The sequence below is a fragment of the Myotis yumanensis genome, unplaced genomic scaffold (genome assembly GCF_028538775.1).
Source record: "Myotis yumanensis isolate MYYU_CA2020_CCGP unplaced genomic scaffold, mMyoYum1.0.hap1 SCAF_15, whole genome shotgun sequence".
Taxonomy (NCBI): domain Eukaryota; kingdom Metazoa; phylum Chordata; class Mammalia; order Chiroptera; family Vespertilionidae; genus Myotis; species Myotis yumanensis.
In genome coordinates this window covers 41,974,482-42,001,402 of record NW_027223766.1, presented here as the reverse complement: position 1 = coordinate 42,001,402, position 26,921 = coordinate 41,974,482, and the positions used below count along the sequence as shown (strand labels likewise).

General features: G+C 46.8%; 1 protein-coding gene across 5 annotated transcripts in view; it reads right to left on the bottom strand.

Moving 5' to 3' along the window:
• The window catches only part of SNX31 (sorting nexin 31), a 41,462-nt gene extending 14,804 nt beyond the window's left edge, over window positions 1-26,658 (bottom strand). For 3 of the 5 annotated variants that reach the window (XM_070391834.1, XM_070391836.1, XM_070391837.1), the window contains exons 1-10: window positions 26,370-26,658; window positions 26,201-26,275; window positions 19,989-20,103; window positions 18,170-18,234; window positions 13,129-13,239; window positions 10,705-10,795; window positions 9,274-9,361; window positions 6,007-6,076; window positions 5,156-5,248; window positions 4,011-4,214 (exon numbers count right to left, since the gene is read on the bottom strand). In XM_070391834.1, the coding sequence (XP_070247935.1) occupies window positions 4,011-4,214; window positions 5,156-5,248; window positions 6,007-6,076; window positions 9,274-9,361; window positions 10,705-10,795; window positions 13,129-13,239; window positions 18,170-18,234; window positions 19,989-20,103; window positions 26,201-26,275; window positions 26,370-26,435 (978 nt within the window). In that variant the 5' untranslated portion in view covers window positions 26,436-26,658. The other 2 variants (XM_070391838.1, XM_070391839.1) reach the window with 2 other exon arrangements.
• Between the last annotated feature and the right edge of the window lie 263 nt (window positions 26,659-26,921).

Here is a 26,921-nt window from a genome sequence, read left to right as displayed (position 1 = left end):
CCGATGCTCATGCACATCTGTGCATGAGAGGCTGGGGAAGAGCCACTGAAAAGCTGTAGGCTGAACAAATCTAGGAGCTCACAAATTGGGCTGGAAATGGGTTTGTGTTTCTATCAACCAGAGCAGGGAGACCATAATAAACAAAACACTGGGAGAGTCCGAAGAATGACTGACAGCTAATGCGTAAAGGATTAAATTAGCCCTCAAGACTGTTCTTGACCTACCTTAAGAGAGCTTAAAAGCAAGCTTATAATGAATTAATTTAAAAACCAATCCCAAGGAACTTAATTGCATGCCAGAACAAAGTCTAATTACTCTTTAAAGGAATACCATAAAATCCAGCATTCGACAATGCAAATTCACAATGTTCAGCACACCATAAAAAATTACCTGGCTTACAAAATAGGAGAAAAGTATGCTGTGCAAACAGGAGAAAAATCAATCAGTAGAAACAGACTCAGAAGTTACAGAAATCATGGAATTAGTAGACAACAATATTAAAACAGTTACTTTAAATATATTCCACACACTCAAGAATTTAGAGAAAAACATAGAATGACAAGGAAAAAAAAATGGAGATGTGAAAATGACCTATATGGAACTTTTGGAGATGAAAAATACAATAATAGAAATAAAAGATCAATAACCTTAAAGCCATAGCAACAGAAACTACTGAAAATGAAGCACAGAAAGAACAAAGACTGAACTAAAACCACAATGAGATACCACTTTACATACATGAGGCTGATTATGATTTTAAAAATCAGACAATAACAAGTATTGTCAAGGGTGTGGAGAAACCAGAACCCTCACTGCTGGTGGGGATATAAAATGGAGCAAATGTTTTGGAATTTCCTCAAAACCTAACCATAGAGTTACCACTAGGGCAAAGTTACCAGAAATTCCACTCCTAGGCATAAACCCAAGAGAGATGGAATCATATGTCCACATTAAGAGTTGTACACACATGCTCATAGGAGCATAATTCACAACAACCAAAAGGCAGAAACAACCCAGATGTTCATCAATGGATGAGTGGATAAACCACATTTGTTATATTTATACAATGAAATACTATTTGACCATAAAAAAGAATAGAGTGCTAATGCACACTACCACAAGGATGAACCTTGGAAAGATGGTAAGTGAAAGGATCCAGACACAAAAGACCACATATGATTCCATTAACATGGAATGTTCAGAACAAGCAAATCTATAGATGCAGAAAGTACATTAATGGTCTCTCAGGGCTGGTAGGGAATGGGGGGATAGAGAGGTAACAGGTAAAGGGTGTGGGGATTCTTCTTGAGGGGATGAAAGTATCTAAAATTGATTGTGGTGGTGGTTGTACAAGTCTGTGACTATAAGAAATGCCATTAAATTGTACATTTTATATGAACTGTATAGTATGTGACTTATATCTCAATAAAGTTATTACAAAGGTAGAGAATGACTGTGTGGTATTGATGGAGGGAGAGAGACATAGGTCAGTGGAAGAGAACAGAGAACCCAGAAATAGACCCACACAAATATGCCCAACTGTTTTTTGACAAAGATATAAAAGTAATTCAATTGAGGAAAGATAGCCTTTCCAATAAATGGTCCTGGAGCAACTGGACTCCCAGCAGCAAGAAAAGGAACCTTGTTCTATGATCGACACCCTATACAAAAACTAACTCAAAATGGATCACAGACTTAAATGTATAACCTATAATTACAAAACTTTTAGGAATAAACTCTAGGGAAAAAACTTCAGGATCTAGAGTTTGGCAAAGAGTTCTTAGACTTGACACAGAAAACACAACCTATAAAAGGAAAAACTGATGAATTAGACTCCATCAAAATTAAAAGCTTTTGTTCCGCCAAAGACCTGTTATTAAGAAGACAGAAAAGAACTACAGAGAAAGTACTTGTAAACCACAAATATCCAACAAAGGAATAATAGCTAGAATTTATTAAGTGCTCTCAAAATTCAACAGTAAAACAATCCTATATAATAAAAGCCTAACATGCTAAGTGTCAGGTCATCCAGTCAGTCGTTCAACCAATCAAAGCGTAATATGCTAATGATATGCTAAGGCTGCTCAACCACTCGCTATGATGTGCACTGACCACCAGGGGGCAGATGCTCTGGCCGGTAGGTTAGCTTGCTGCTGGGGTCCGGCTGATCAGGACTGAGCAAGATGGGTTGGACATGCCCTGGAGCCCTCCCAAGGTCCCTCCCCGGCTGGCCACCCTCCCGGATCCCTCCCTGGCCCCGATCATGCACCGGTGGGGTCCCTCGGCCTGGCCTGCACCCTCTTGCAGTCTGGGACCCTTCAGGGGATGTCGGAGAGCTGGTTTTGGCCCGATACTGCAGGCCAGGCCAAGGGACCCCACTGGTGCACGAATTTATGCACTGGGGCTCTAGTCCAATTAGAAAACGGGAAAAAGATATGAAAACAAGATACACAGATGGCAAATAACCACATGAAGAGATGCTCAACATCACTAGCCTTGAGGGAAATGCAAATTGAAACCACAATGAAACACCATTACACACTTATCAGAATAATTAAAATAAAAAATAGTGACAGTGCCAAATGTTGATGAGGATGCAGATAAACTACATTACTTACACATTGCTGGTGGGGATGTTAATTGGTACAACCAGCCACTCTTGAAAACAATTTGGCACTTACTTAAAGAAACTAAACATGCAACTTCCATATGACGCAGCAATTGCATTCCTGGGCATTTATACCAGAGAAATAAAGACTTGTGATGAGACAATAACCTATATAGGAATATTTATAGGAGCTTTATCATTGCAGCTAAAAAATGGAAACAACCAATACCTTTCATTGGGTAAATGGCTAACCAGGAGGTCAGGGCACATGTCCGGGTTGCAGGCTCAATCCCCAGTAGGGGACGTGCAGGAGGCAGCTGATCAATGATTCTCTCTCATCATTGATGTTTCTCTCCCTCTCTCTTCCTCTCTGAAATTAATTTAAAAAAATATATATATATATATGTATATATATACATTTTAAAAATTATCAAAGGGGGAAGTGCTCACAAAAATAGGGGGTGGGGGGGAGGAGGAGGGAGATGTTGAGTATAATGCCGGGTCTGAAATTCCCTTGGATTCTGTGGATTTAATAACTGGGTGCCATGGCTGCTCTACTAGAGTTTGTCCTCTACTAATTAACCTCAGTTTCCTGTGTACAGGGGATAATTCCATTGAATTCACTGAGTTTTTCTAAGAATTTAATTAAATAATAGACGTGGCAATGCCCCGCATAGCACCTGGTACAAAGTAGGCACCCACCGAATCCGATCACCAGGGTTTCTCTAGGGAGGAGATGGCAGTGTAGGTCTGATGGATGCCAGGGATCCTTAAGTACCGCTCACTGCTCAGCATCCACTTTCCACGGGAGAGATCTTGTCAGGGCTAAGTACATGTTCAGTGCTCTATGCATGAGAGCTGTTATTTCTATTGCTGTTGTCACTGCAGCCCCCCTGCAAGCAGCGGGAAGCCTGGTGTTGGAAGGTGGGAGGCTGGGTGTCTGCTGCTCTGGGTGGGGAACTTGTACCGGGCGATAAATGCGATTGACCACCGGGCGATGCCTACTGTGGCTCAGATGTTCCTTCACTTGAGGTGCTGATTCAAATGGCAGACCTGTCTCCGTGTCAGCTGTGTCATCCAGCAACAATAGGGTTTTGCCCTAGCTGGTTCGGCTCAGTGGATAGAGTGCGGGCCTGGGGACTGAGGGGTCCTGGGTTCAATTCCGGTCAAGGGCACATACTTCCAGCCAGGGACGCGTGCGGGAGGCAACCAATCGATGTGTCTCTCTCACATCGATGCTTCTCAGTCTCTGTCTCTCCCCCGCCCTTCCACTCTCTCTCTAAAAATCAATGGGAAAATGTCCTCGGGTGAGGATTAACAACAACAAAACATCAGAAACAATAGGGTCTTCAGTCAGGAGTGGAAACGTGAAGCCCTGGGTGAGGCAGTGCCAGATACTCACCAGGAAGGTGACCTGCCAGCACTTCACTCTGCTCATCGGGAAGACGACATGCTGGGTCTGGCTGCCAGGCAGGGTGACGCAGCAGCTGATCTCGTTATTGCCCACGGAAAGCACAGCCCCGCAGCCCGGCTCCGGGTAGTCACAGGTACAGGGGTCCAGCTGCACGCAGCCATAGTGCCGCACCTCCCGGGACAGCTCCAGAAACTGCTCCAAAGGGAGGTGCGGGGAGGGAGGAGGAAGCAAAAGGCCACTTGAAACAGAGGCAAACCTCATGTGAGAAGCGACGGCCATCCTAGTAGGACACATGCCCCTGGGGGGCGTGAGGGTGTCTTTTTCTTTTGCACGATGGGGAGGAAGACAATGCCTCGTGTGATCGCTGGCAGCCAGGCCGGGGAAGGTCGTGGTGCGTCCTGCCAGGGCAGGGACCACTTCTGCCTCATCCCCCATGTGTCCCTGCTCCCGTGACAGTGCTCAGGAACGGTGGGAATGAAAATATTCGATGCCTGAATGGTGAATGAGGAAGAGCGACTCGACCAAGAAGTTATAATTCCATCTCAGCAAAATAGGCAAAAAGTGTACATTTAAAATGTCGTCTTTTCGAGGGCGGGCTAGAAGGGGTCAAGGGGGGGGGGGGGGGCGGGCAGAGAAAGGGATACATGTAATACTTTCAACAATAAAGATTTAGCCCCACTGGTGTGGCTCAGCGGTTAAGCATCAATCCAGGAACCAAGAGGTCACTGGTTTGATTCCCAGTCAGGCCACATGCCTGGGTTTCGGATTCAATCCCCAGTGGGGGTCATGCAGGAGGCAGCTGATCGATGTTTCTCTCTCATCAATGTTTCTATCTCTCCGGCCCTCTCCCTCCCTCTCTCTAAAATCAATAAAAAAAATATATTTTTTAAATGTTGAGGGTCTGTATTAATTAACTTGATAAAGGACTCATAGTATATTGTCTGTATTTTTCAAAATCTTTAAACAAAAAGCCTTTATTAATTTTATAGTCAGAAAAATCAATAAAAGTGTCCTTATTTTGTAAGGCTGTCTTCAGTGCTTGGTGGGTTTATAAGTTCTAGAAACAGCCCCATTCCGCTGGGTATCTTTAAGTCCCTCCAAGGGGATTTCTTTTGGTGCAACATTTGGTTCACCTTTGTTTGGTTGCCTTCTTCCTGGAGAGCCTCTAGTTCCTGCCTCTGTGCCCGTGTGGGTTTGGCCCACCCTTCCTGAATGTCCCGGATGGCCTTAAAACAGCACAAATTGCAAAATTAGCAAACTTAGAAGAAATGAATTCTTCTGACAAAAACATACTCATGTATGAAAGGCTAGAAAAACAGACCCAACTATACCCGGTATGTTTTAAAAGGTTACTTTTTAAATTAGGAGAAAGAGATTGTTCGGTGGTTTGGGGACAACTGGCAACACTTGGAAAAGAAAGTAAAGTTAGCTCTTGCCCCACACCCCCATTCAAGTAAATCCAGATACATTAAAGATCTAAGTGTAAAATCCACAAAAGAACCAGAAAAAAATAAAGGTGAATATTTTCTATCTGTTCTTGAGGTAGGGGTAGCTTTCTAAAATACAAAGACAAAATGTCATAATGAAGGAATATATCATACGTGAAAATATAAAACTTCTGCCTATAAAAACCACCTAAAACAAAACCAACAAGTAAATGTCAAACCAGGGAAAGTGAGTGCACTATATGAGACAAAGAGTTAATATTATTTATAGAAAGCTATAGAACAATGTAAGCCTCCTTAGTAGGAAAATGGACAGAAGATATAGCAATTGACAGAAAGGAATTACAAATGACAAATATATATATATATATATATATATATATATATATATATATGTATGTATTTTTTTTTTCTCTAGGGAGGAGATGGCAGTGTAGGTCTGATGGAGGTAGATTTCTTATCTACAATTTTTTTTCTAATGGTTTAAACCCAAGTGGCCTATAATACGTGGTGTTCTGATGGGTCCTGGTTACCCTCACCTGCATGTAGATCAGATTCACAGCTGCTCTGCAGTCCATCAGCAGGGAGTCGAGGGATGGGTCCATGTACCTGCACGATTCAGGAGCATTAAGTTAATTCACAGGACACGGCTCACAGGCTCCCCTGGGCGCCTGCGTGCTCTCTGGAGCGATGGCCCTCTTCCTTCTGAACCAGGACCCCTTTCCTGACGAAGCCCCACCCCTCGACTTGCCTAGCCTTTCGTTTGTCCCTCCACCTCTTCTGTTCCCTATTTTCTTTATCCTGTAAGCTCTTGCCTGGTGGGCACTGAGAGAGAAGGTGCAAAAATATAAAACTTCAGGGGAATGGCCCACGTCCCTGTTCACACCCAGCCCCACTGTGGGTCGCCAAGTCCTGCCTGAGTGGTCCCCACCCCTCAATACCCGGCGCTCTCACTTGCCCGGACCCACACCCGAATGACCTCCCGGTGCCCAGGCCACCCACCCTCCTCTCTTGCCTGAGCTGCTCTGGTAACCTCCTCCCCAGACCTTCTGCCTCAGTTGTGTTCCCTCGTCTCACGCTCCACTTTCTAACAGGAGTGGCCTCTCCTGGGTAACCTTTGAGACCCTCCTAGCCAGAAGTCAGGTCATCTGTCCTGCTCCCCTCCGAGGCCCTCCATAGGACCCCAGCTTTCATTTCAAGTTCCAATTCTTACTCTCTCCCCCCGAGACCCTCTCCAGCCCAACCACCTTTTCTCTCCTCCCCTCTGCCTGGAAGGCCACTGGCCTCACCAACCTCCACCCCTGACCTGTCTGCTCCTCCTGGCGAGCCTCGCCCTCACGTCCCCTCCTCTGTGCTTTCTCCACACCCCGAGTTCATCCTGATCACTGCTCTGATCAAGCTGATCTTTTTTTAAAAATATATTTTATTGATTTTTTATAGAGAGGAAGGGAGAGGGATAGAGAGTTAGAAACATCGATGAGAGAGAAACATCGGTCAGCTGCATCCTGCACACTCCCCACTGGGGATGTACCCGCAACCAAGGTACATGCCCTTGACCAGAATCGAACCTGGGACCTTTGAGTCCGCAGGCTGACGCTCTATCCACTGAGCCAAACTGGTTAGGGCTCAAGCTGATCTTGATACCAAGTAGGAGGACCCTTGAGCCCAGGACCTGGGTCCTCTTCAGAGCTGCCCCTCTGGGCCTGGGCAAAGTGACTTGCAAATAGCAGGGCTCCATGTCCGACTGACGGATCCAGAGTCAGCAGGATGAACGGAAATGACAGTCACTGTCTAAGCACAGTCACAGGCTAAGAATAGACAGAAAGTCAGAATAGGGTGCTGGCAGAGGCGAGCAGAGCCACAGCACTCAGATGTGTAGGGTGAACAGACGATGGGATTGGTTTAGACTAGGAAAAGGATGGCAATCCTCGTTGAAGATCAACTTCATTCTGGGGCGTGGGCCAAGCAGCTGAAGCATTCCTACTCATAAGCTACTATTTCGCTCATGCATCCCAGGGGCAACTGTTACATCAGAGAGTTAGAGAGCCCCCAGACCCATCCCACACTGGGGCTCAGAGAGGCCAGGGCGGGCCAGGAGAGGTGCACCAGGGAATTCATGGGCAGAGGAGAATCCCTAAGACTCCGATGAGGCCTCACCACGAGGCTCGCCTCCTGGGAATCCCACAGCTCCCGGCACCGGAGCTCGCCTCCCCGCCCCCATCCTGCAAGACTTCACCGCTGAAGTGGAACAGGCACCTGCAGGATCCTGCTCCAGGCTCTCCCCGTCTGGTGACCTGATCCTCGCCTCTAACAACTGAAGTGAGACCTGCTTTCCCCCCAGTTCCCATGAGCAAAGGCAATCTGCCCGGATGTGAGATGCTGGCTTGTAGGCAGACATTTCATCTTGCGCTTAGGATATAGAATTTGCCTGTTGAATGAAGACATAGGCAAAGCCCAATGTTCTATTCAAGCTTCAAGGTGAGGAACAGAGTCCTCATCTCTCCTTTGATCTCATGCTCTCTGAAGAGCTCATGAGCAACAAGACTAAGCCCAAGGCACTGTTGTTCTTGTCATGATTATTATCCTCAAGATAACAATAATAAGCAAGGCCAAAATGTATTGAGCATATGGGATCATTTTATTTAACCCTCACAACAATCCTATGAGGTAGACTCTATTACTATTATTCCCATTTTACAGATAGAGAAACGGAGTCTTAGAGAGCTTAAATGATTTGGCTAAGGTTATTTGGCTAAATCCTGAGAGAGTTGAGACTTAGATTCCCATCCTGTGACCCCAGGAGTAACTGTGCTCAGCCATTCGTTATACTACGCAGCTTCCAGAAGAGCAGCTATTCTATAAACCCTTAGATGGAACTGCTAAGGGTTTTTCCTTTTTCCTTCTCAGCATTCCAGATTTTGACCGTTTCTCAGAATACTTCTGAATAACCGTAAACGAACTTCTAGCCTTGCTGGGAATATGTTTCCAAAATTCAAAACCGCAGACCAGAGTTCTCACAGGGTGACACCGGGTCAAGATAACGACTATTCCTAGATTTCAAAATGCCTTTCTTTCAAGCTTCTGTGCTCAGATTACGGAATAACTGAGCTGGGAGAGAGTGAATCAAAGATGCAATCCAATACGGCCTTGGTAGTGACTACAGGTTATAGGTTATGTGTGGGGGTGGGTTAGGGGAGCCTCCTGCTTCTTTTTTTTCCTGTTAGTTCACTCTCTATAGGGCCCTCTGTTTCTGGGGGAAATGGTAGTATTTTCTGCCAGGTGCCCTATTGATCTAGGAACACGGCTGATCCTGGTATATAAGCGTTTATTGTTGAAATCCTTTAGGAATGTAAGCCAACCACTTAGAGTTCAGATGCACGGCAAGTTGGCTGAGTCCACCCTTGGCCTTCAGGGAATACCACAGTTCAACAGATGAAGTGATCTGCTTGCAATCCTCAACCAATTCCTTCAGTCAATACAGTCAGTAATTTCTCACCATTACCTGTTTCAATCCCAACCCCAGCGGCCCTTCTTGTTCGAGCTTGACCTTCATGGCCACCATCTTCATGATAATACCCGAGTATTTACTAGAAACCAGTGAAAATCATCCTCCACACCCTTCCTTGAGGGCAAACCGTCTGGTCATCCCCCTCTCTGTCTTCTTCACTGCCTTCCTCTTCGCCTTCCCCAAGCTCCCCCTGGTCTCTGGCTAGCTGTGGGGCTGTGAGCCGACAGGTGAGGATGGCCAGTTCTCATCAGCCGCGGCAGAACAGCCTCGAACGCCCACCGTCGCAACGCCTACTCACCACTTCCGGAGCCCGACCTTGCAGTTTTCCAGTTCGGAACTTCGGAGACTCACATAAGGGAGTTCAAAGTCCGCTAATTTTTTCATGACTAGAGAGAGGGGAAAGGGCATCTGACTGGTTAAGCGAGCACAGGTAGTTTATTTTACATCCAGGGCTTTAACATGAGAACATAAAGTATTACTATTGGAAAGAGTAAAGTATCATAATAATAATATTCTCTTGCATTTGTATGTAATTTTTAGCTTTCTAAAACTAATTCAAAAAATAACATTTTATCTTCATAAAATACCAGCATCTTGAGTGAGCTCTATGTTACCCTGGGATGCAGATGGAGAGACTGCGGTCCAGGGAGGCCCGGTGCCCTTGCCGGCACACCACAATCCCAGCGGCCAAGCCCGCTCACAGAGCCCTTAACTTCACCTGCGAGCCACCTCCCCGCGGCCTCTCGAGGACAAATGTAAAAAACTCTGAGATACAGTGGGGCCTTGACTTATGAGTGTCCCGACTAACGAGTTTTTTGAGATACCAGCCGTCTCACGGTCGATTTTTTTGCATTGAGTTGACAGAGTAATTTGAGTAAACGAGCTCCTTAACGAGCTCGGTCTCGGAACGAATTAAACTCGTAAGTCAAGGCCCCACTGTAATCTATAGCAGTGGTTCTCAACCTTGGCTGCACATTAGAATCACCTGGGAATCTTTTAAAATCCTGATTTCTGGGCCTCATCCTCCAGAAATTCTGTTTCTTTGTTATGGGGTGGGGCCACAACATTAGTAACAAAGAAACAGAATTTCCGGAGGATGAGGCCCAGAAATCAGGATTTTAAAAAGATTCCCAGGTGATTCTAATGTGCAGCCAAGGTTGAGAACCACTGATCTATAGCATTTCACAACTAAATATCTTGCAGTATCTAGAAATGCACTGTAGAGAAAGCAAAGGCTATGTGAATGGGACTGTCGTCTTTTACTCTCTTGTTATATCTTTTTTAAAAATCTAAGAACTTAGTTGTGTCAGCTGAACTTGTTAGCAAATATTCCTTGACAAGGAGAAATGATGGTGTGATCGGACATCCCGATGCCTGGAGCCCTGCGCCCCATTCGGAAGGGGGTTCTGAGGGGCCTTGAGGTCAGCACGGGGCGTGTGGGTAAAGGTGAGGCAGACATCGGCGTGGGGCTGGGGCAGGCACAAGAGGAAGTACGGTCACTGGAAAGACCCGACTTCCTGCTCCTGTCCATGCCACCTCTCAGGGCTACGTGACTCCAGCTCACCCTGAACACAGACACAACCTCTCACCCCCAAACTTCCCGTCCAGGAGTGGAGAACAGCGGTAGGACCACACACTGGGACTTCCCCTGAGGGGTGCCCGCCCCTCAGCTGTGCTCCTGCATCTCTGGGCTGAGCACCTGCCTGCATGGCATTCCCTCTGCCCTTACCAGAGAGCTTGCCCTCCTTGCAAAACCGAATGAGAAAGAGGCCGAAGTAGCCCAAGAGCTCCCGACACAGTCCAATTTTGTGTGACACCACCTTGAACCAAAGACAAGAAAAAGGGGTACAAGTTAGAAGTGCCCACCACGTTTCCTGTGATGTGCAGAATTTGAAACTGCCTGTAAACACAATAAGAAGTTCTTTAATGGGCTAGCAGACCTTTAAAGAAATGTTTCCTGAATCTAAAATGGTATATACTTGTTTTAGAAAAATCTAGAAATTAAAAAAAAAATAGAGTGAAGAAGAAAGAATAAATCTGTCCCACCTCCCACCACAATGGACAGAGCTGAGGCTGGTTGTCCCATGTCAGAGGTAGGCGTGCCTCCCGGGTCATTTTTTTGGACTTTATTGTCCACTGGAGGGCAGCACTCACTCTCCACGAACATCTGTCCCGGGACATTTACCTTCCTGTGGGCTGAATTACCAGGTATCGGGGGAAAGGGGTAGTCCCCGCTTCTTGGCTGCCATATAAAGGCCTATGAGCTACGAGTCTTTGGTACCCCAGGCCTTCTTCTCTCTGATGCCTCGTGAAGTTCAAGTCTAAGGTGCATGGGGTTTGCACAGTGAAATCTTGTATCCCAGACAAGAGCTGCCCTCATTTCATATTCCTTTTTGACCTTCACATCAAAGGGCTTTCATGTGACACCAATGGGTGTGTTTTTACCAATGGGTCACAAGGCCGCAACGTTCCCTTAGCAGGAACTTGCATCCCCACCCACCAGCCCGCCCGCTGCCTCTATAGCAGCGGTTCTCAACCTTTCACAGGGGTCGCCTAAGACCATCAGAAAACACATATATAATTACATATTGTTTTTGTGGTGAATCACTGTGCTTTAATTATGTTCAATTTGTAACAATGACAATACATCCTGCATATCAGATATTTACATGACGGTTCAGAACAGTAGCAAAATTACAAGGATGAAGTAGCAACGAAAATAATTTTATGGCTGGGGGTCACCACAACATGAGGAACTGTATTAAAGGGTCGCGGCATTAGGAAGGTTGAGAACCACTGCTCTATAGGACTGGGCTCCTGAGTGATTTCTTTACACACCCCACCTGAATTCCCTAGGTCACCTCTACCCCCCAGGAACACCTCTAACACGCCTTTACAGCCCCATGCGTGAGCCGACACTTCAACCACGGCTCCAGGTTCTCACGGTGGAAGTGGTAGACACCAGGCTCAAAGCAGGACTTTCCTCACCAAAAATCCCTCATGCGGCAGTCTTATGAGGTGGACGGCAGGAGTGGGTGTTCTCCGTGTCGCCTTGCAAATAAAGAGCCTGGGCACTTTTCACAACTTCTCCCCAACACTGACCCCCATTCTCCCATTCTCCTTTCCCCCTCATTGTCTTTCCCACGCCCTTGCAGAAAACAAAAACCAAAACCACAGGACTCCTCTATTGGGGGGGAAGGAAGGGGAGAGTGTGCTGGTAACGGATTATATCTCGTCCTGAAGTAAAGATGACCCATGTCCACTCGAATTCAATTTTCTCTCTTCTCTGACTCATTCATTCGGTGACAACACAAGCTTACATGTCAACGCAGAGGAGTGAGGAGGGAGAACGGGGCAGCTTATAACTTACCAAGACCTAAGTACAAGCATCTTTTTGAGCGGAGCAAGCATTAGGAAGTGTGTATGTTTGCCTGCGGGATTAGAACAAAAACCCTCCAAAGAGAAGGGGCCTGGGACCATGCGGGTGTGAGGAGATGGTGTCCCCTCCCCAGCCCAGCTCAGAGGGAGGGCAGGCCCAGGGCAGAGCTGAGCACCGCCATGTCTGGAGGAGGGACCAGTGCTTTCTGGGCCACATCCTGGAGTCCTCAACGAACTCACACTCATCTCTGGCTCAGAATCAGACCTGCTGGGCTGCTGGCTTCAGGGTTCTCGCTGTGAGGGAGGAGGGACGACTGGTTTTGCCTTTGAGAAACCCATGTCACTCTCTCCCAGAACCTGTCACAGCAGCAGCCCACCTGGGTGCGGCCTGTTTCAGCCTCATCTGGGCCCCACTGTCCTTCTGTCCCCAACCACAGAGCACCCCGTAACAAAGCACTTGGCGTATTTCCAGGGCACATCCCCGGCCGAGTGCCAGGGGACTGACCGCTGGCGTGGGGAGGCCCTAGGAGACGCTGGAAAGTCGGTGCCCCTGGGGAGAGGGAAAGCAGAGGCCTGGGGGGCAAGCTGGAGCTCGGGTTCTCGGCCAGTCTCCCCGAAAATCCCAGCATCTCCACAGGTAGATGACCCAGCGTGGAAGGGTAGGTGGGAAGCTTCCAAAAGGTGACCGTGTCCTAGTCCCTGCCTTCAACAAGGCTCCCTGCCTTCAACAAGGCTCCCTGCCTTCGTCTGGGGCTGCAGTGTAGGTGACGTTTACCTCCAGGACCCTTTCGGCCGTGTCTGATGTGAGGATGTCGACTTCCATGCTCCTTCCATCGGGCAGCAGTACGTCCAGGGCGGCTTTCTTGGCGGTGATGCTGAACGTGTCCTGTGAGCACAGGGAAGGCACGGTAAGCGCCGCGGGTCCCAGTGGGGCCCTCCCCGGGGACAGTCAGCAGCGTCCTCTCCCCAGCCCGGAGGGTCACTGTACCCAGAAGCACACAAGATCCCAGGGCAGAAATTTGGGGCCTGGAGTTTGGGGGGCAGAGAAAGAGCTGGGAGGGGTCTGGAGAGGTGCCAAGGCAATGCAATGACATGGAACTTGAATAATTTCCAAATAAACAACAAGGCATCCATTTTAGGGGGAAAAATCATCCACATGACCTTTGGTGGTCTCAGATTTTAACTCTCATTTTTAATATTTCCAAACATCCCTAAACGTCCACGGAATGCAATAATGTAGGATTCTGCTACAGCAAAAACCTGAGCATGTAAACTGAGGCCTGCATGTGGAGCACATTGCTATCTGTGCGCGGGCGCCCGCTGAGGGCAGCGCCCCAGCTCAGCGCGCTCTGCCCGTGTTCACGATTCCCGAGGGGATGCGGGATGCCGGGTGGAGTGCACCCCGGGCCTGTGCGGCTTCTGGATGGAGGCTCCAAAGTGTCAGGACACACGAGGGACACCGAGGCCACCGGGGTTTAGGGAAGGTCGAAGCTGAGATTGATTGGGGCTCAGTTTGTAAAGAGGGAGGCACCTGGGAGGAGGCACGGCCAGGGGCTGCCCCAACGGCCCCACAGGGTGGCTGTACCTGGTGGGGCACGGTTTCTAGCACCTCCCAGATGGGGTCCTGTCAGTCACAGAGCGACCCAGGTCACAGACTCGCATCCCGGGTCTATGACGGGCTGAAGCCCTGATCCCCAACACCCACTGTATGCAGCGGGTCCGCGCTCTCCTAGGCCCTTAGAATGGCACTCGTCATGGCGCATCCTTGGGAGAACTGGGAGCCCCTCAAACCTCTTTCTGTGTCCTGAGCCTACTCTCTGAGCCAGGGTATTAGTAACACAGTAAGAGTGACCCAGGGGCGGAGTTGGGGGGGGGAGGGTAACCTCATCTCAGTGACTAACGCCTGTGCATCCAGCCCAGGTCACCTTCCTTCTTGGCATCAGGAGAGGAGTCCACAGGGCCATCTGAAGACGGTTTGGAGATCACAGAGCTGGGGCTCAGGTGGGCTGACCAGGTGAAACCTTCCCCCTTAACAGGCAAACTCCCCTTTCCTGCACCCGCCCCCACCCCCACCCCATTCACAGACACAACAGACGAGACATCCGGCTTTTGGGGAATGGAGGAGGGACCCCAAACCCCACCACGTCGCCCAGTTACCTCCAAAGTCCAATCCCTCTGGTGACAGGCCTATTGTTTCTAATGCTGTTACCAAAAGGCAAGCTTTGGCTTTAAATTTTAACTCTCCCCCTTCACCCCAATACTTACAGTTACTAAGGGTCTGTAAGTCTGAGCCTGAGTACTTTAGAAGAGAGAATCTACTGTTTTCCAAATTCAATGGACTGGTTCCCCCCCAAAAAAAACAACATATCTTTTTGTTTGTTTTGTTATCCTCACCTGAGGACATTGTTTCCATTGATTTTTAGAGAGAGTGGAAGGGAGTGAGGAGAGGGAATGGGAGGGGGGAGAGAGAGAGAGAGAGAGAGAGAGAGAAACCAAAGGGGTAGGCGTTCCCCCAGGGCAGATAGTCGCTTTCTAGGTACACTTGGGTTCTTAAAGTCCTTGGCCTATAACCACAAACATCTCTTATCTCAGGGGAAAACCACTCACAAAATGAATGGGGGAAATGTCACTGCTTTTTGATAAGATTCTAAAGAAAAGCTAGTGTTCACTTAGGTTACCTCAAGGTAACTCCCAAGGCAAGCCAGATGGCAGACCATTAAGACATCTAAACTACAGGAACAGTGAAAATGATATAAATGCACATCTTTATTCAACTCTTCTGCAAAAGAAAAGCGAGGAAGCATTTGGTAGAGCGAGTCAGATTATGGGTGGTCCTGAAATCAGGCGACTGAGGGTTTTATTTAAAAGGTGCCCTGGTGGTTCCGGATAGGGAAAGGGAAGGGTGGAAGGGCAGTTACAGAAAGGTTTGGCTGGCAGCGGTGAGAATGGCCTGGACTGGAAGAGAGCCTGGAGGATGGGGGAGGCCAGAGAGGTGGGCTGCAGTATTCCGTGTGTCAGCACTGAGGGCCCGGGCCAGACCACGTGGTTCAGAAGCGCCATCCGCACAGCAGACTGCTTGGGTTGCCAGCCTACCTCCCGCACGCGCTGCATGCGACCTGTGTAAAGCTGGACAGGTTGCTTCCCTTGTGTCCCTCTCCTTGGCTCTAAAATAAACTTGTGGGCTTGATTCCCAGAAGGGGGCGTGCAGGAGACGGCTGATCGATTATGTTTCTCTCTCATCAATGTTTCTCTTCCCCTCTCCCTTCCTCTCGCTCTTACCAAAAAAAGCAATATGCCCTAGTCGGTTTGGCTCAGTGGATAGAGCATCGGCCTGTGGACTAAAAGGTCCCAGGTTCAATTCCGGTCAAGGGCACATGCCCGGGTTGCAGGCTCCATCCCAGTAGGGGGCATGCAGGAGGCAGCAGATCAATGATTTTCTCTCATCATTGATGTTTCTATCTCTCTCTCCCCATTTCTTCCTCTCTGAAATCAATCAATATATATATATATATATATATATATATATATATATTTTAAAAAGCAATGAAAACATTTTAAAAATAAATAAAAAGCTAGACGATGATATGAGGAACTGTTTCACTGCTACACACTGTTAGGGCCTGAGGGCAGAAACCAGACAGAGGCGGATGACTGAACTTCGGCTCCTCCCCAGCACTGCGTGTCAGGGAACAGCTGGCTCACCAAGCACAGAACCTTCAAAATTGAGGGACTGCCCGGGAAGACCTGGCCAGGGACCTGGCAAAACCCTGAAATAAAGGAGGAAAGAAACATGACCAACTAAGGGTAAAACATACGCATCCAAAAAATGATGCCGCCAAAGAGGTGAAAACGATGGATGTATTAGTAAGAATATGGCTTCTCTGAACTCAGATCTCAAAGAACAGATAAAAGCCTCAGAGAAGAGGCAAGATAGTGAAAGGATATAAAAGCAAGCTGGCAAAGTTCACAGAAGAAAGGAAAGGGGGAAATAAAACCATCGTGAAAACCTTATCAGAAGAAGCAAGAAGAGACGCTGCTGAACGCAGCTGCAGCACAAGGCTTTGGCATGACGTTATAAAGGAAAAATACTGAGACCCAGAGCACGTAGAGATCTTTCAAATTACCTGGAAAAAAGAGGCACTCAAAACAAAGCTTCAAATGATCGATATGGAATAATTTTTAAAAACCATAATACACACACACAAAGATGATAGAGTCAAGACCAAACACCCCTCTTGTGTACTGACACAGAATGATTTGCAAGATGTAAGTTCTAAAATATAAGATTCAAACAGTGAGTAGGTGTGTGTGACTATTTGTAACACAAACTGATATACATACGTGTGAATGTTTGTATGTGTATAGAAATGTGAAGAACACACACTGAACTGTGAACCACAGTTGGCTCTGAGGTCTGGGTGGTTACTTTTATCCTGGACCCTTGTGTGCTGTTTGAATGTTACCACTATCATCACCTCAACAACTGACTTTTCAAAGAAAGTGCGTGTGTGTGTGTGTGTGTGTGTGTGTCTGTGTGTATTTTCTTATCCTTGCCCAAGGATACTTTCATTGACTTGAGAGAGAGAGAGAGAGAGATTGAGAGAGATGGGAAAGAGAAACATCAATCGGTTGTTTCCCACACATGCCTGAACTGGAGATCAAACCCACAATTTTTTGGTGTATGGAACGATGATTCAAACAACTGAGTCACCTGGCCAGGGCTGTGTGTGTATTTCTTAAACCATCAAGTATATGTGTAAATTCAAATGACTACACAATAGAAGCTCTACGGTCATTTCTTACATTGAGTGGATCAGTATGTATATCAACACAGTTAAATGACTGAATAAGTAAAATTTGCTCCCACGTTTTACAAATCAGATCAAGGTAATATTCTTCCCCGAGCTAGAGACCCAGGTCAATGCTATCACATTGTACAACTAAGCCTTTCGAAATTTTTCCATTCAGTCAAGAACAGAGCTTCAGGCAGAAAGATGTCCCCATCTGTACAACCAGAAGGAGTGGTGTGCTCAACAGCGTACTTGGGAAAGTTTCAGCCTCTCTCTGTGCACGGACAGAGAATGTGGTCACGTGGGCAGTGGCTGAGCCCAACGAAGGAAAGTGAGCTGCTGTACTAGCATGTCACTCTGTTCAGATGGATTTTCTCTGTGATCCACTTATAATACAATCAGGAGCAGAGAATGTACAAGTAATGGTGGCATGGCCATTACTGCTGCCCTGCTGGCTCCACCATAACACAGGTGGGCATTTCAGCTACAGAAGTGGCATCCCACCCGGCTGGCAAGGCTCAGTGGTTGAGCATTGACCTATGAACCAGGAGGTCACAGTTCGATTCCAGTCAGGGCACATGTTCGGTTGCAGGCTCGATCCACAGGAGGGGGGGTCTGGGAGGCAGCCAATCGATGACTCTCTCTCATCATTGCTATTTCTCTCTCTCACTCTCTCTTCCTCTCTGAAATGAACAAAAATTTAAAAAATTAAAAACAAAGAAGTGGCATTGCTGCATTGTCATGGGGCCCTTCATGATATAAGATTCTCGGACCAGTTTTGAGATGTACAAATACTTAATAAGGTAACTGCTTTATTAAATGAGCGAAAAGTCAAGTGACACACTGAATTTTCCATCCGGAATCTAAACCTCCAAAAGAGCAAAATAGGAACCATCCTCCCAAGTGCTCCACGTGAATGTGTGTTACCTGAGTCCAGGCTCTGTGGGGCCAGAAACACACGCGTGGTTCACGTAGAGACCTGTTCTGCAGCGAAACAAGGACCTTAGCAAAGAAGAGCAAGCTTACCAGCTGCACCCGCTTTAAAAATTCAACGAAGACATCACTTCTCAACATGTTTGGGTCCACGGTTACTGAAAAACACGGACATGGAGCCAGTTAGCATGGGGCCGGGCTAACTTCCCTATTAAACTGCTCCCACCTTCGGGAACCCTCCAGGCCTTGCTGCCTCCTTGAAGGCAGTAGAGCTTTGACCTCTCAAATACATGAAAATCTGCAAAGCCTGCTGCCTCCAGGCAGCCCTGACGACAACACGAACCCATCACAGCAATCCCAGGCGACCGTGTCCCGGAATCTCACTTCGCTCACGCAAACCCGAGTTGCTCACTAGCCACCTGCCAACGAGGATGCACGAGTCACACTGAGGCCACGGATAAAGGCCAGGCCTGGAGACTGACCCCATAAGCACTGAGATCATCTGTGAAAAGGCCAGCGGTGAAACGAGTCTGTCTCTAAGATGTGAGGAAGCAAACCAAGAGAGAATGAAAATTCAAAAAGTATTACATTGTGAGCTTGAAAGGCTTATTTAGCAGGTCTGAAAGGGGTATATTCTCCATTACAAAAGACAGATGGGAAATAGATGACTGCTAGAATTTTCATTGGCTATGCTTTAAAAAAAATGTGCAGCCATGAGAAATAAGGAAATAAACGGCTGACCTAGAATGATCTGTAAAATATATATTTTTAAGAGGGGGAAAAACAGCATACAGAAGAAAAAAACTTTTTTCTTTTGCTATGAAGGACATAGTGGGATCGTTGGTGAGGTTTGAATAAGGTCTCTAGGTAACATTGTATCACTGTTAATTTCCTGATTTTGATAACTATACTGTGGTTATAGAAGGGCATGTCCTTGACCTTAGGAAGTACACATAGAACTATGCAAAGGCAAAGTGGCTTGTGTGTACAACACAAGTATCTCAATAAGTTATAGACAATATATATGAATAGGTAGACACACGTGCAGGGAAAGCGAGAGAGAATGATAAGGCATATGTAAAATGTTAACATTTGGGAAGTCTGGGTGAAGCGTTCACAGGCATTTTTGCATTACTTTTTGCAACTTTTCTGTAAGTCAGAAAATCTTTCAGAATAAAAAGCTTTTAAAAATCAGATATAGACAAATGTATAGAGTAAGTTTCAGTTAGTGATGGACAAACAGGGGTGTACACACACGATAGTATACACGCAGATGGTTTCTGAGGAATCCACTTGTAATAATGTGTACTTCTAGAAGTTTGGGGGCCTGGGGTGGGAGGGAATGTACCTTTCATTGTATACAGTTGACCCTTGAACAATGCAGGGGCTAGGGGTGCTGACCCCCATGCAGTCGAATGTCACAGTAGAACTTTTGACTCCCCCCCAAAACTTAACTACTAATGCCCTACTGTTGACCAGAAGCCTTGCTGGTAAGATAAACAGTTGATTAACATGTATTTTGTATATTATGTGTATTATGTACTATATTCTTACTATAAAGGAAGCTAGAGAAAAGAAAAGTATTTTTAAAATCAAATACAAAGGTCACCTATTACATGATTCCGTTTATCTGAAATGTCCAGAAGAAGCAAAGCTATAAAGACAGACATGAGTGTAGTGGGTGGCAGGGGCTAGTAGGGGAAAGGACTAGGGGGTGACTTATAACAGGCATAAGTTCCTTAGTCAGAGGTGAAATGTGCCAAAGTGATAAAAATGTTCTCAAATTAGACCATGGTGACCGCTGCACAATCCTGTAAATATAACCACGGAATTGTCCACTTTAAATGAGTGGATTTCATATTGTGCAACCTGTATTTCATTAAATCTATTTTTAAAAAACCCAAATACCTACCATTTTGCAAATAATGTTCTAACTGGTCCCTCCTCTCATTAGCCATAGATGTGGTCATCGCGAGATAGTACTTTGGTGGGAAGGGAGGCAGGCAATTTCCAAAGACCCGTCTCAGCTGAAAGATCCAGAAAACACACATTTATGGCAAAGAGCCTCCACTTCAAGGTTGGTGAGATACCAAAGGCTCCTCTTAGGGCACATCTCATCCCAGCACTTTATTTAAAATTAACTCTCCCTAATTAAGCAAAAGCAAGCAAACAAACACACCTCATAGATAATAGTATGGTGATTACAATATGAAAAGGGGGAGAGGGTAAAGGGAGAGGGGGAAGTAGGTGAGGGTAAAGGAATAAATGGTGATGGGAAGAGACTTGCCCTGGGATGGTGAACACACAATACAACATACAGATGATGTGTTGTAGAATTGTGCCCCTGAAAGCTGTATAATTTTATTAACCATGTCACCCCAGTAAATTCAATTTAAAATATTTTTAATTAACCCTTCCTGATGGCCAAAGGAAAGGAACAGGGATACTTGGATTAGCTTAAGGAGGAATTTATTTCAGTGTAGGTTTCTAGAAATACTATTACACATGTCACAGAGTGACAACTCCAGTCTGAGTTTGATAGATTTGAGGTACATTTTAATTTTTCATTTGTTTTTACAAGATTGCCCACCACTCACATCATACAGTATTTCTTCAATGCATACCCCAGTAGTACCTGTGATATCAATGACAATGGTTAGGAACTTAATCACCCCATCCCACTTCCACCAAATGTTTGCAGCTGTGCTAATATGGTAGCTGGTAGCCACTAGTCACCTGTGGCTAAGGAGCACTGGAAATGTGACTTAGTCAGAGGTGAAATGTGCCAAAGTGTAAAAACACAACCCAGATTATAAAGACTTGGTCTCTTAGGAAAGAGAATGTAAAAGATCACGCTAATAATTTTTATATTGATTACATGTTAAAATGATAATATTTTTAATATACTGGATTAAATACAATATATTATTAAAATTAATTTCATGTTTCCTTTTATGCTTTTTAAATCAGGCTACCAGAACATTTTAAGCCCTACACAGTTTTGCTCAGTGGATAGAGCACTGGCCTGAGACTAAAGGGTCCTGGGTTCAATTCTGGTCAAGGGCACATGCTCAGGTTGTGGGCTCGATCCACAGTAGGGGGCATGCAGGAGGAGATGATCAATGATTCTCTCTCATCATTGATGTTTCTCTCTCTCCCTCTCTCTTTTCCTCTCTGAAATCAATTTAAAAAAATAAAATAAAATAAGTGTGTGTATATATATATATATATATATATACATATACATATATATGTGTATATATATATATTTTTTTAATCATGTAGGAAATGGGAAAAAACCCAGATGAAATGCAGAATATAAAAAAAAAATAATTTAACTATATTACAAATGTATGAAACATTGCAACAAAGGAAAAAGGCACCCACCTAAGCAACTTTGCAAATGAGTGGAGTCTGTAAAACCTAAGGCAAGAAAAAGGGCACAGAAGGACTGTACCCTAGTTGATCAAGTTGTTTCCCAGGGGGTAGAAGTTCATCCTAATACCGCTCTATGTGTGGATAGAATCAAACAATTTAGTCAATAGGTGGCAGGTGGTGGGAATCGGGTTTCTCATGGCTGGAGTGGGAGTTTTCAGAAAATCAGGCGAGTAGGCTGTAATGGTCCATGTGGATTGTAGTTGGAGATATTGGCCTGAGCTCATGTTTGGTTTCATATAGAGACAGACAGTTGCATGCTGAACTCTCTACAGTTGTGCTATACACACATGGATTCCTCACTTTGTCAGCTGAGGGGCTAGAAACAACAACGTCGCAGTGGCAAAAACACACGCAGTGCCCGGATCGGGGCTTCCAATACCGTTCTCCAGTAAAAGCTACCGGCGCTCCATGGAGAAATGGCTCATCTGGGACTGAGGCCGGGAATATGCAAGATGAGTCTGAAGCATCTCGTAGCACCAGCAAGTAGGGAAGTGCTCAGGGAAAAAAACCATCAGCAATAGGGATACATCACAGAGACACAGGAGCAAAGTGAAAGAGTTCCCACGGGCTGAGCTGGGACAATTTGAGCACCAAAATAAAGCGGTATTGAAGCACAGCCCAAAGTATAAAGTCACTATCCAGGAGTCCATACAAATATAAATGAGTGAATAAATAAATAAGTAAATAAATGAATGAATAAATAGGAGAGAATAGACAAATCTGTGCAGAAGAATCTCATATGACTTATGTAGACACTCATCCCACAAGGAGAAGGAGTACAGTGGGGCCTTGACTTACGAGTTTAATTCGTTCTGAGACCAAGTTCATTAAGGAGCTCGTTAAGGAGCTTGTTAACTCAAATTACTCTATCAACTCAATACAAAAAATCAGCCGAGAGACAGCTGGTATCTCAAAAGACTCGTTAGTCGGGACACTCGAAAGTCAAGGCCCCACTGTATAACTCCCAACTCTAACTGTGGGCCACACACAGCGACTTCCTTCCAAAAATACAGTGTGGGAGGGGAGATAAAAGGGTCACTTCATAGTGGCCAAACCTGCCAATCACTACCTCAGCCAGGAGATCAACGTTAACGCCAACAGGGACGGGTCACGTTGATAGTGGCTGCCCTTTCTAGGGTGTGATGACGAGGGACCTGGACCTCCGTGGTCTCCCTCCCAAAAACACATCGCCGCAGTCCAGGCGTGTGAGAACATCAGATTCCGATGGAGGGACCGTCCACAGAATACCTGCCCAGTACGCCTCAGAACAGTCCGCGTCATTCATAACCACGAAACCTAAGAAACTGTCACAGGTAAGAGAAGCCTGAGGAGACGTGACAATAAATGTAACATGGTGTCCTGGATGGGGACACCAGGTAAACCCTGAAGTCTGAATAAATTATAGACTCCAGTTAATAATATTATAGCAACACTGGTTCATTAGCTGTAAAAACGCACCATGCTAACGGAAAACAAGAGGGAAAACCGGGTGCCGGGTATCTAGAAGTTCTGTACTATCCTTGCAATTCTTCTGTAAACCCACAACTGGTCTACAAAATTAAAGTTTATTTTGAACAAACTGAATTCTGGCTTCTCTTGAAAAATCAGAATATCTGGAATCACTGGGCTCCCATTCTCTCAAGCAACCATCCCCTTCAGAGACTAGGCAGTTCCCACGCCCCCTGGCCTCTCACCTGATCTGTGCCTCTCGTTTAAATTACCAGTCCCACTCCTGTAGCCACTTAAGTTTGCAAACTTTCTTCTAAATCTGGCAGCACAAAATTCTGTTTCTTTTCCATTCCAGGACATTTTCCTGCCATGCCATAGACTGTCCAAAGGCACCTGCCCCACAAGGCAACTCAAACTTCCTGGGATTTATACACCACCACCACCACCACCCCCACCCCATCTCTGCTAATTCCATTAAATAGAAGCAGAACCCTGTCTTCTTTGCATGCAATTATTATTTTTTATTAACTGACTAAGTGATCTTTAAAAGGCCGTTGTCTTCCTTGGCACATGTTCATAAATGTCGCAGCTGCTCCCAAATTGGTTGGGATCACAGCAGGGCTGCCTGGGTTAAGCATCTCCAAGAGAGCAGCTTGCAGAGCCTCCAGAAAGTCAACAAGAATTCAGGTTCCAATACCCATCACAGAGCAAAAACTCTCCCAGCAGGTTTTACAGCCTGAGCTGACTTCTCAAAGAATCCTTCCCCTCCCTTCTCTAGTACTGCTGGAAGGGTGGAGATAAACATACAGCTTGTAGGTAAGTCTGCCAAAAGTCACGGTCAACTCACAAGTTCTTCAACTCTATCGAAATAGAGCCTTTCCTACTGGCATCAGACAGCACACAGTTTAGGTATAAAACCCAGCCGCATCCTAAGGAAGAATTACCTGGTATGATAGGTTAGCCCAGTGGTCGGCAAACTCATTAGTCAACAGAGCCAAATATCAACAGTACAACGATTGAAATTTCTTTTGAGAGCCAAATTTTTTAAACTTAAACTATATAGGTAGGTACATTGTTATTAACTTAATTAGGGTACTCCTAAGGCTTAGGAAGAGCCACACTCAAGGGGCCAAAGAGCCGCATGTGGCTCACAAGCCGCAGTTTGCCGACCACGGGTTTAGCCCACTCTCTCAAAAAATTATTTCAAGCCCTAACCGGTTTGGCTCAGTGGATAGAGCGTCGGCCTGCGGACTGAAAGGTCCCAGGTTCGATTCCGGTCAAGGGCATGTACCTTGGTTGCGGGCACATCCCCAGTGGGAGATGTGCAGGGGGCAGCTGATCGATGTTTCTCTCTAATCGATGTTTCTAACTCTCTATCCCTCTCCCTTCCTCTCTGTAAAAAATCAATAAAATATATTTAAAAAAAAATTATTTCAAGAGGACAAAAGGAAAACATATCCCTTCTGTTCTTGTATTATGACGTATTTTTGGACATTTTAAAGAAGACAATGTTCAGATAATATGTACTTTAAAATATATTTTTTTACTGATTTCAGAGAGGAAGGGAGAGGGAAGAGAGATAGAAACATCAATGATGAGGGAGAATCATTGATTGGCTGCCTCCTACTGGGGATTGAGCCCACAACCTGGGCATGTGCCCTTGGCCGGAATCGAACCCCGGACCCTTCAGCCCGAAGAACTCAGTAAACAGTTCTTAAGTACATGAATAAGTCAGTTAATTCTTAAGACAAAGTTTCTATTCTATGGGGATGCAGAACTTCCCAGGAAACCAACTGAAAATACACTTATACTCACCACACACACACACACACACACACACACACATGCGGGAGCGGATTGGGCTTTTATAGTTTCCTTCTTTATAGTGCTTTGTATTGAATCAGATTAAAAACCCTGAGCTATTTCACATCTTCTATAGAATAGGAAGAATAGAATCTAGGTGCCAAGTGGCTATGAGAGATCACCTTTTCAGTGTCAGGCTTAGGGTTGCCAGATAAAATGCCCAGTGAAGCATGTCCCAAATATTGCTTGGGACATACTTATTCTAAAAAAGTGTGTGCTGTGTATGGGACATGGACTGGGCGTCCTGTGTTTGTATTTGCTATGCCTGTCAGCCTTACTGTCTATAAGACGTGGGTGATGACGAGGATGCAAAACCAGCCTTACAAGGGCTTGCTGAGCAGCTGGAGTGAAATCCTGGGCCTGGGGCCCTGTGACAGAAAGCAGAGCCTGGTTGCCTGGGGCCAGAGGTGGAGGGATGGGATGGAGGGCAAAGGAGACAAAGAACTTTTAGAATGTGGGGCCTGCTCTCTGTCTTAATTATGGTGTGGTAATTGTATACCTTTACCGAAATCCATCACCCTGCACACTCCAGATCTTACTGAGTTATTCCAGAACAGAGAAAAGCGTGGCAGTTTAGAACTCGAGCATTTGACTCAAGCGTTAAACTGATACAATTTATTTTGTCAACTTCGGTTTTTTTTTTAAAAATCGACTGAGTCCAAGCAATTATAAAGATAAAATCCTGCCTCTGACATTGACCAGCAGTATGACTTTGGGCACGCTGTGCCCCCGTGTTCTCATCTGCTAAGTGTGGCTAGCTGTGTCCTAGCTCATAGGACTGTCGTAAAAGTTATAAGCACGCCATTCCATGCAAAGCCCGCGGGCATCAGTAACTGCCTAATTGTTAGTGACTGTTTTAAATCAATAATAAATACCAGTCCTAGCCAGTTTGGCTCAGTGGAGAGGGCGTAGGCCTGTGGACTGAAGGGTCCCGAGTCCAGGGTTCAATTCTGGTCAAGGGCACATGGCTGGGGTTGCAGGCTCCATCCCCAGTGGGGGACATGCAGGAGGCAGCCAATCAATGATTCTCTCCCATCATTGGTGTTTCTCTCTCTCTCCCTCTCCCTTTCTTTCTGAAATCAATAAAAACATATTTTAAAAATAATAATAATAAAAACCAATAGCCACCTAAGATCTAAATAGTTTCTTTAAAATGGAGGTGTTTCTAAAGAAGGGGGAACAGTAAGTGCGAGGTGTGAGGGGCAGCGGCAGGTGGACGCACTGAGTTCTGAGCCGGATAATCCACAGCTGATCCTTCCCACCACGTGTTCCGCGGATCCGGAGCCTGAACTGCTTTCAGGGCCCGGAGCCCGCGGGGCGCACCCTCCTCACCTGCGTCCGGGGACCGGGCTGGACCGCCCGGGGCGCGCTCACCTGTTCGTTCCAGCGATGCAGCTGGCTGTAGCGCACCCTGCAGAACAGGAGCCCGTCCAGGTACACGGAGTACAGCTGCAAACAGAGACGCGGCCGGTGAGCCCCGGAGCAGGCGCGCCCCGCCCGTCACCGCTTCCCCCGGCCCAGCGGGACCCCGGCTCCTGCGCACCGTGTAGCGGCCGCCCAGCGCGTCGGGCCGCTGCTGGGACACCGGGATGCAGAAGTGCATTTTCATGGCTCGCGGCGCGGTCCGCGGTCCCGGGTCCGGGTTGGGTTGCTGCGGGGAAGCCCGGCCTGCGGTCCCAGGCTCTGAGCCCCGAGCGGTGGGCGCAGCCGGGTGGCCACGCCGTCGGGGCGGAGCCCTGCTCCCGCGCCCCCAGGTCCCCGACGTCCGCAGGTGGGGCCGGGGCCGCGGCGCCTCCTCCGGGTCCCCGCCCGGCCCTGGCTGCGCTGCTCAGGTCCCTGGACCCGTGGAGGGTGGAGCAAGTCTGTGGGCCTGAGCCGAGCCCCGCAACCACCCCGCCCCGTGCCCCCCACCGCCGCGGGCAGCCAGCGCGGGAGGCAGGGCTCCCAGGTGCCGGGCAGGGCCTGGCACGGAATTCAGGGTGGAGAGACAGACATCTGAGAGGGTGCCAGAGCCTCTCTCCGGCCAGGGGTTCCCCCTGGAGTCTGGAGGCTCCTGGGGCGGGAGGTTGTGGGGGGGGGGGGGATTTGCGTGGAT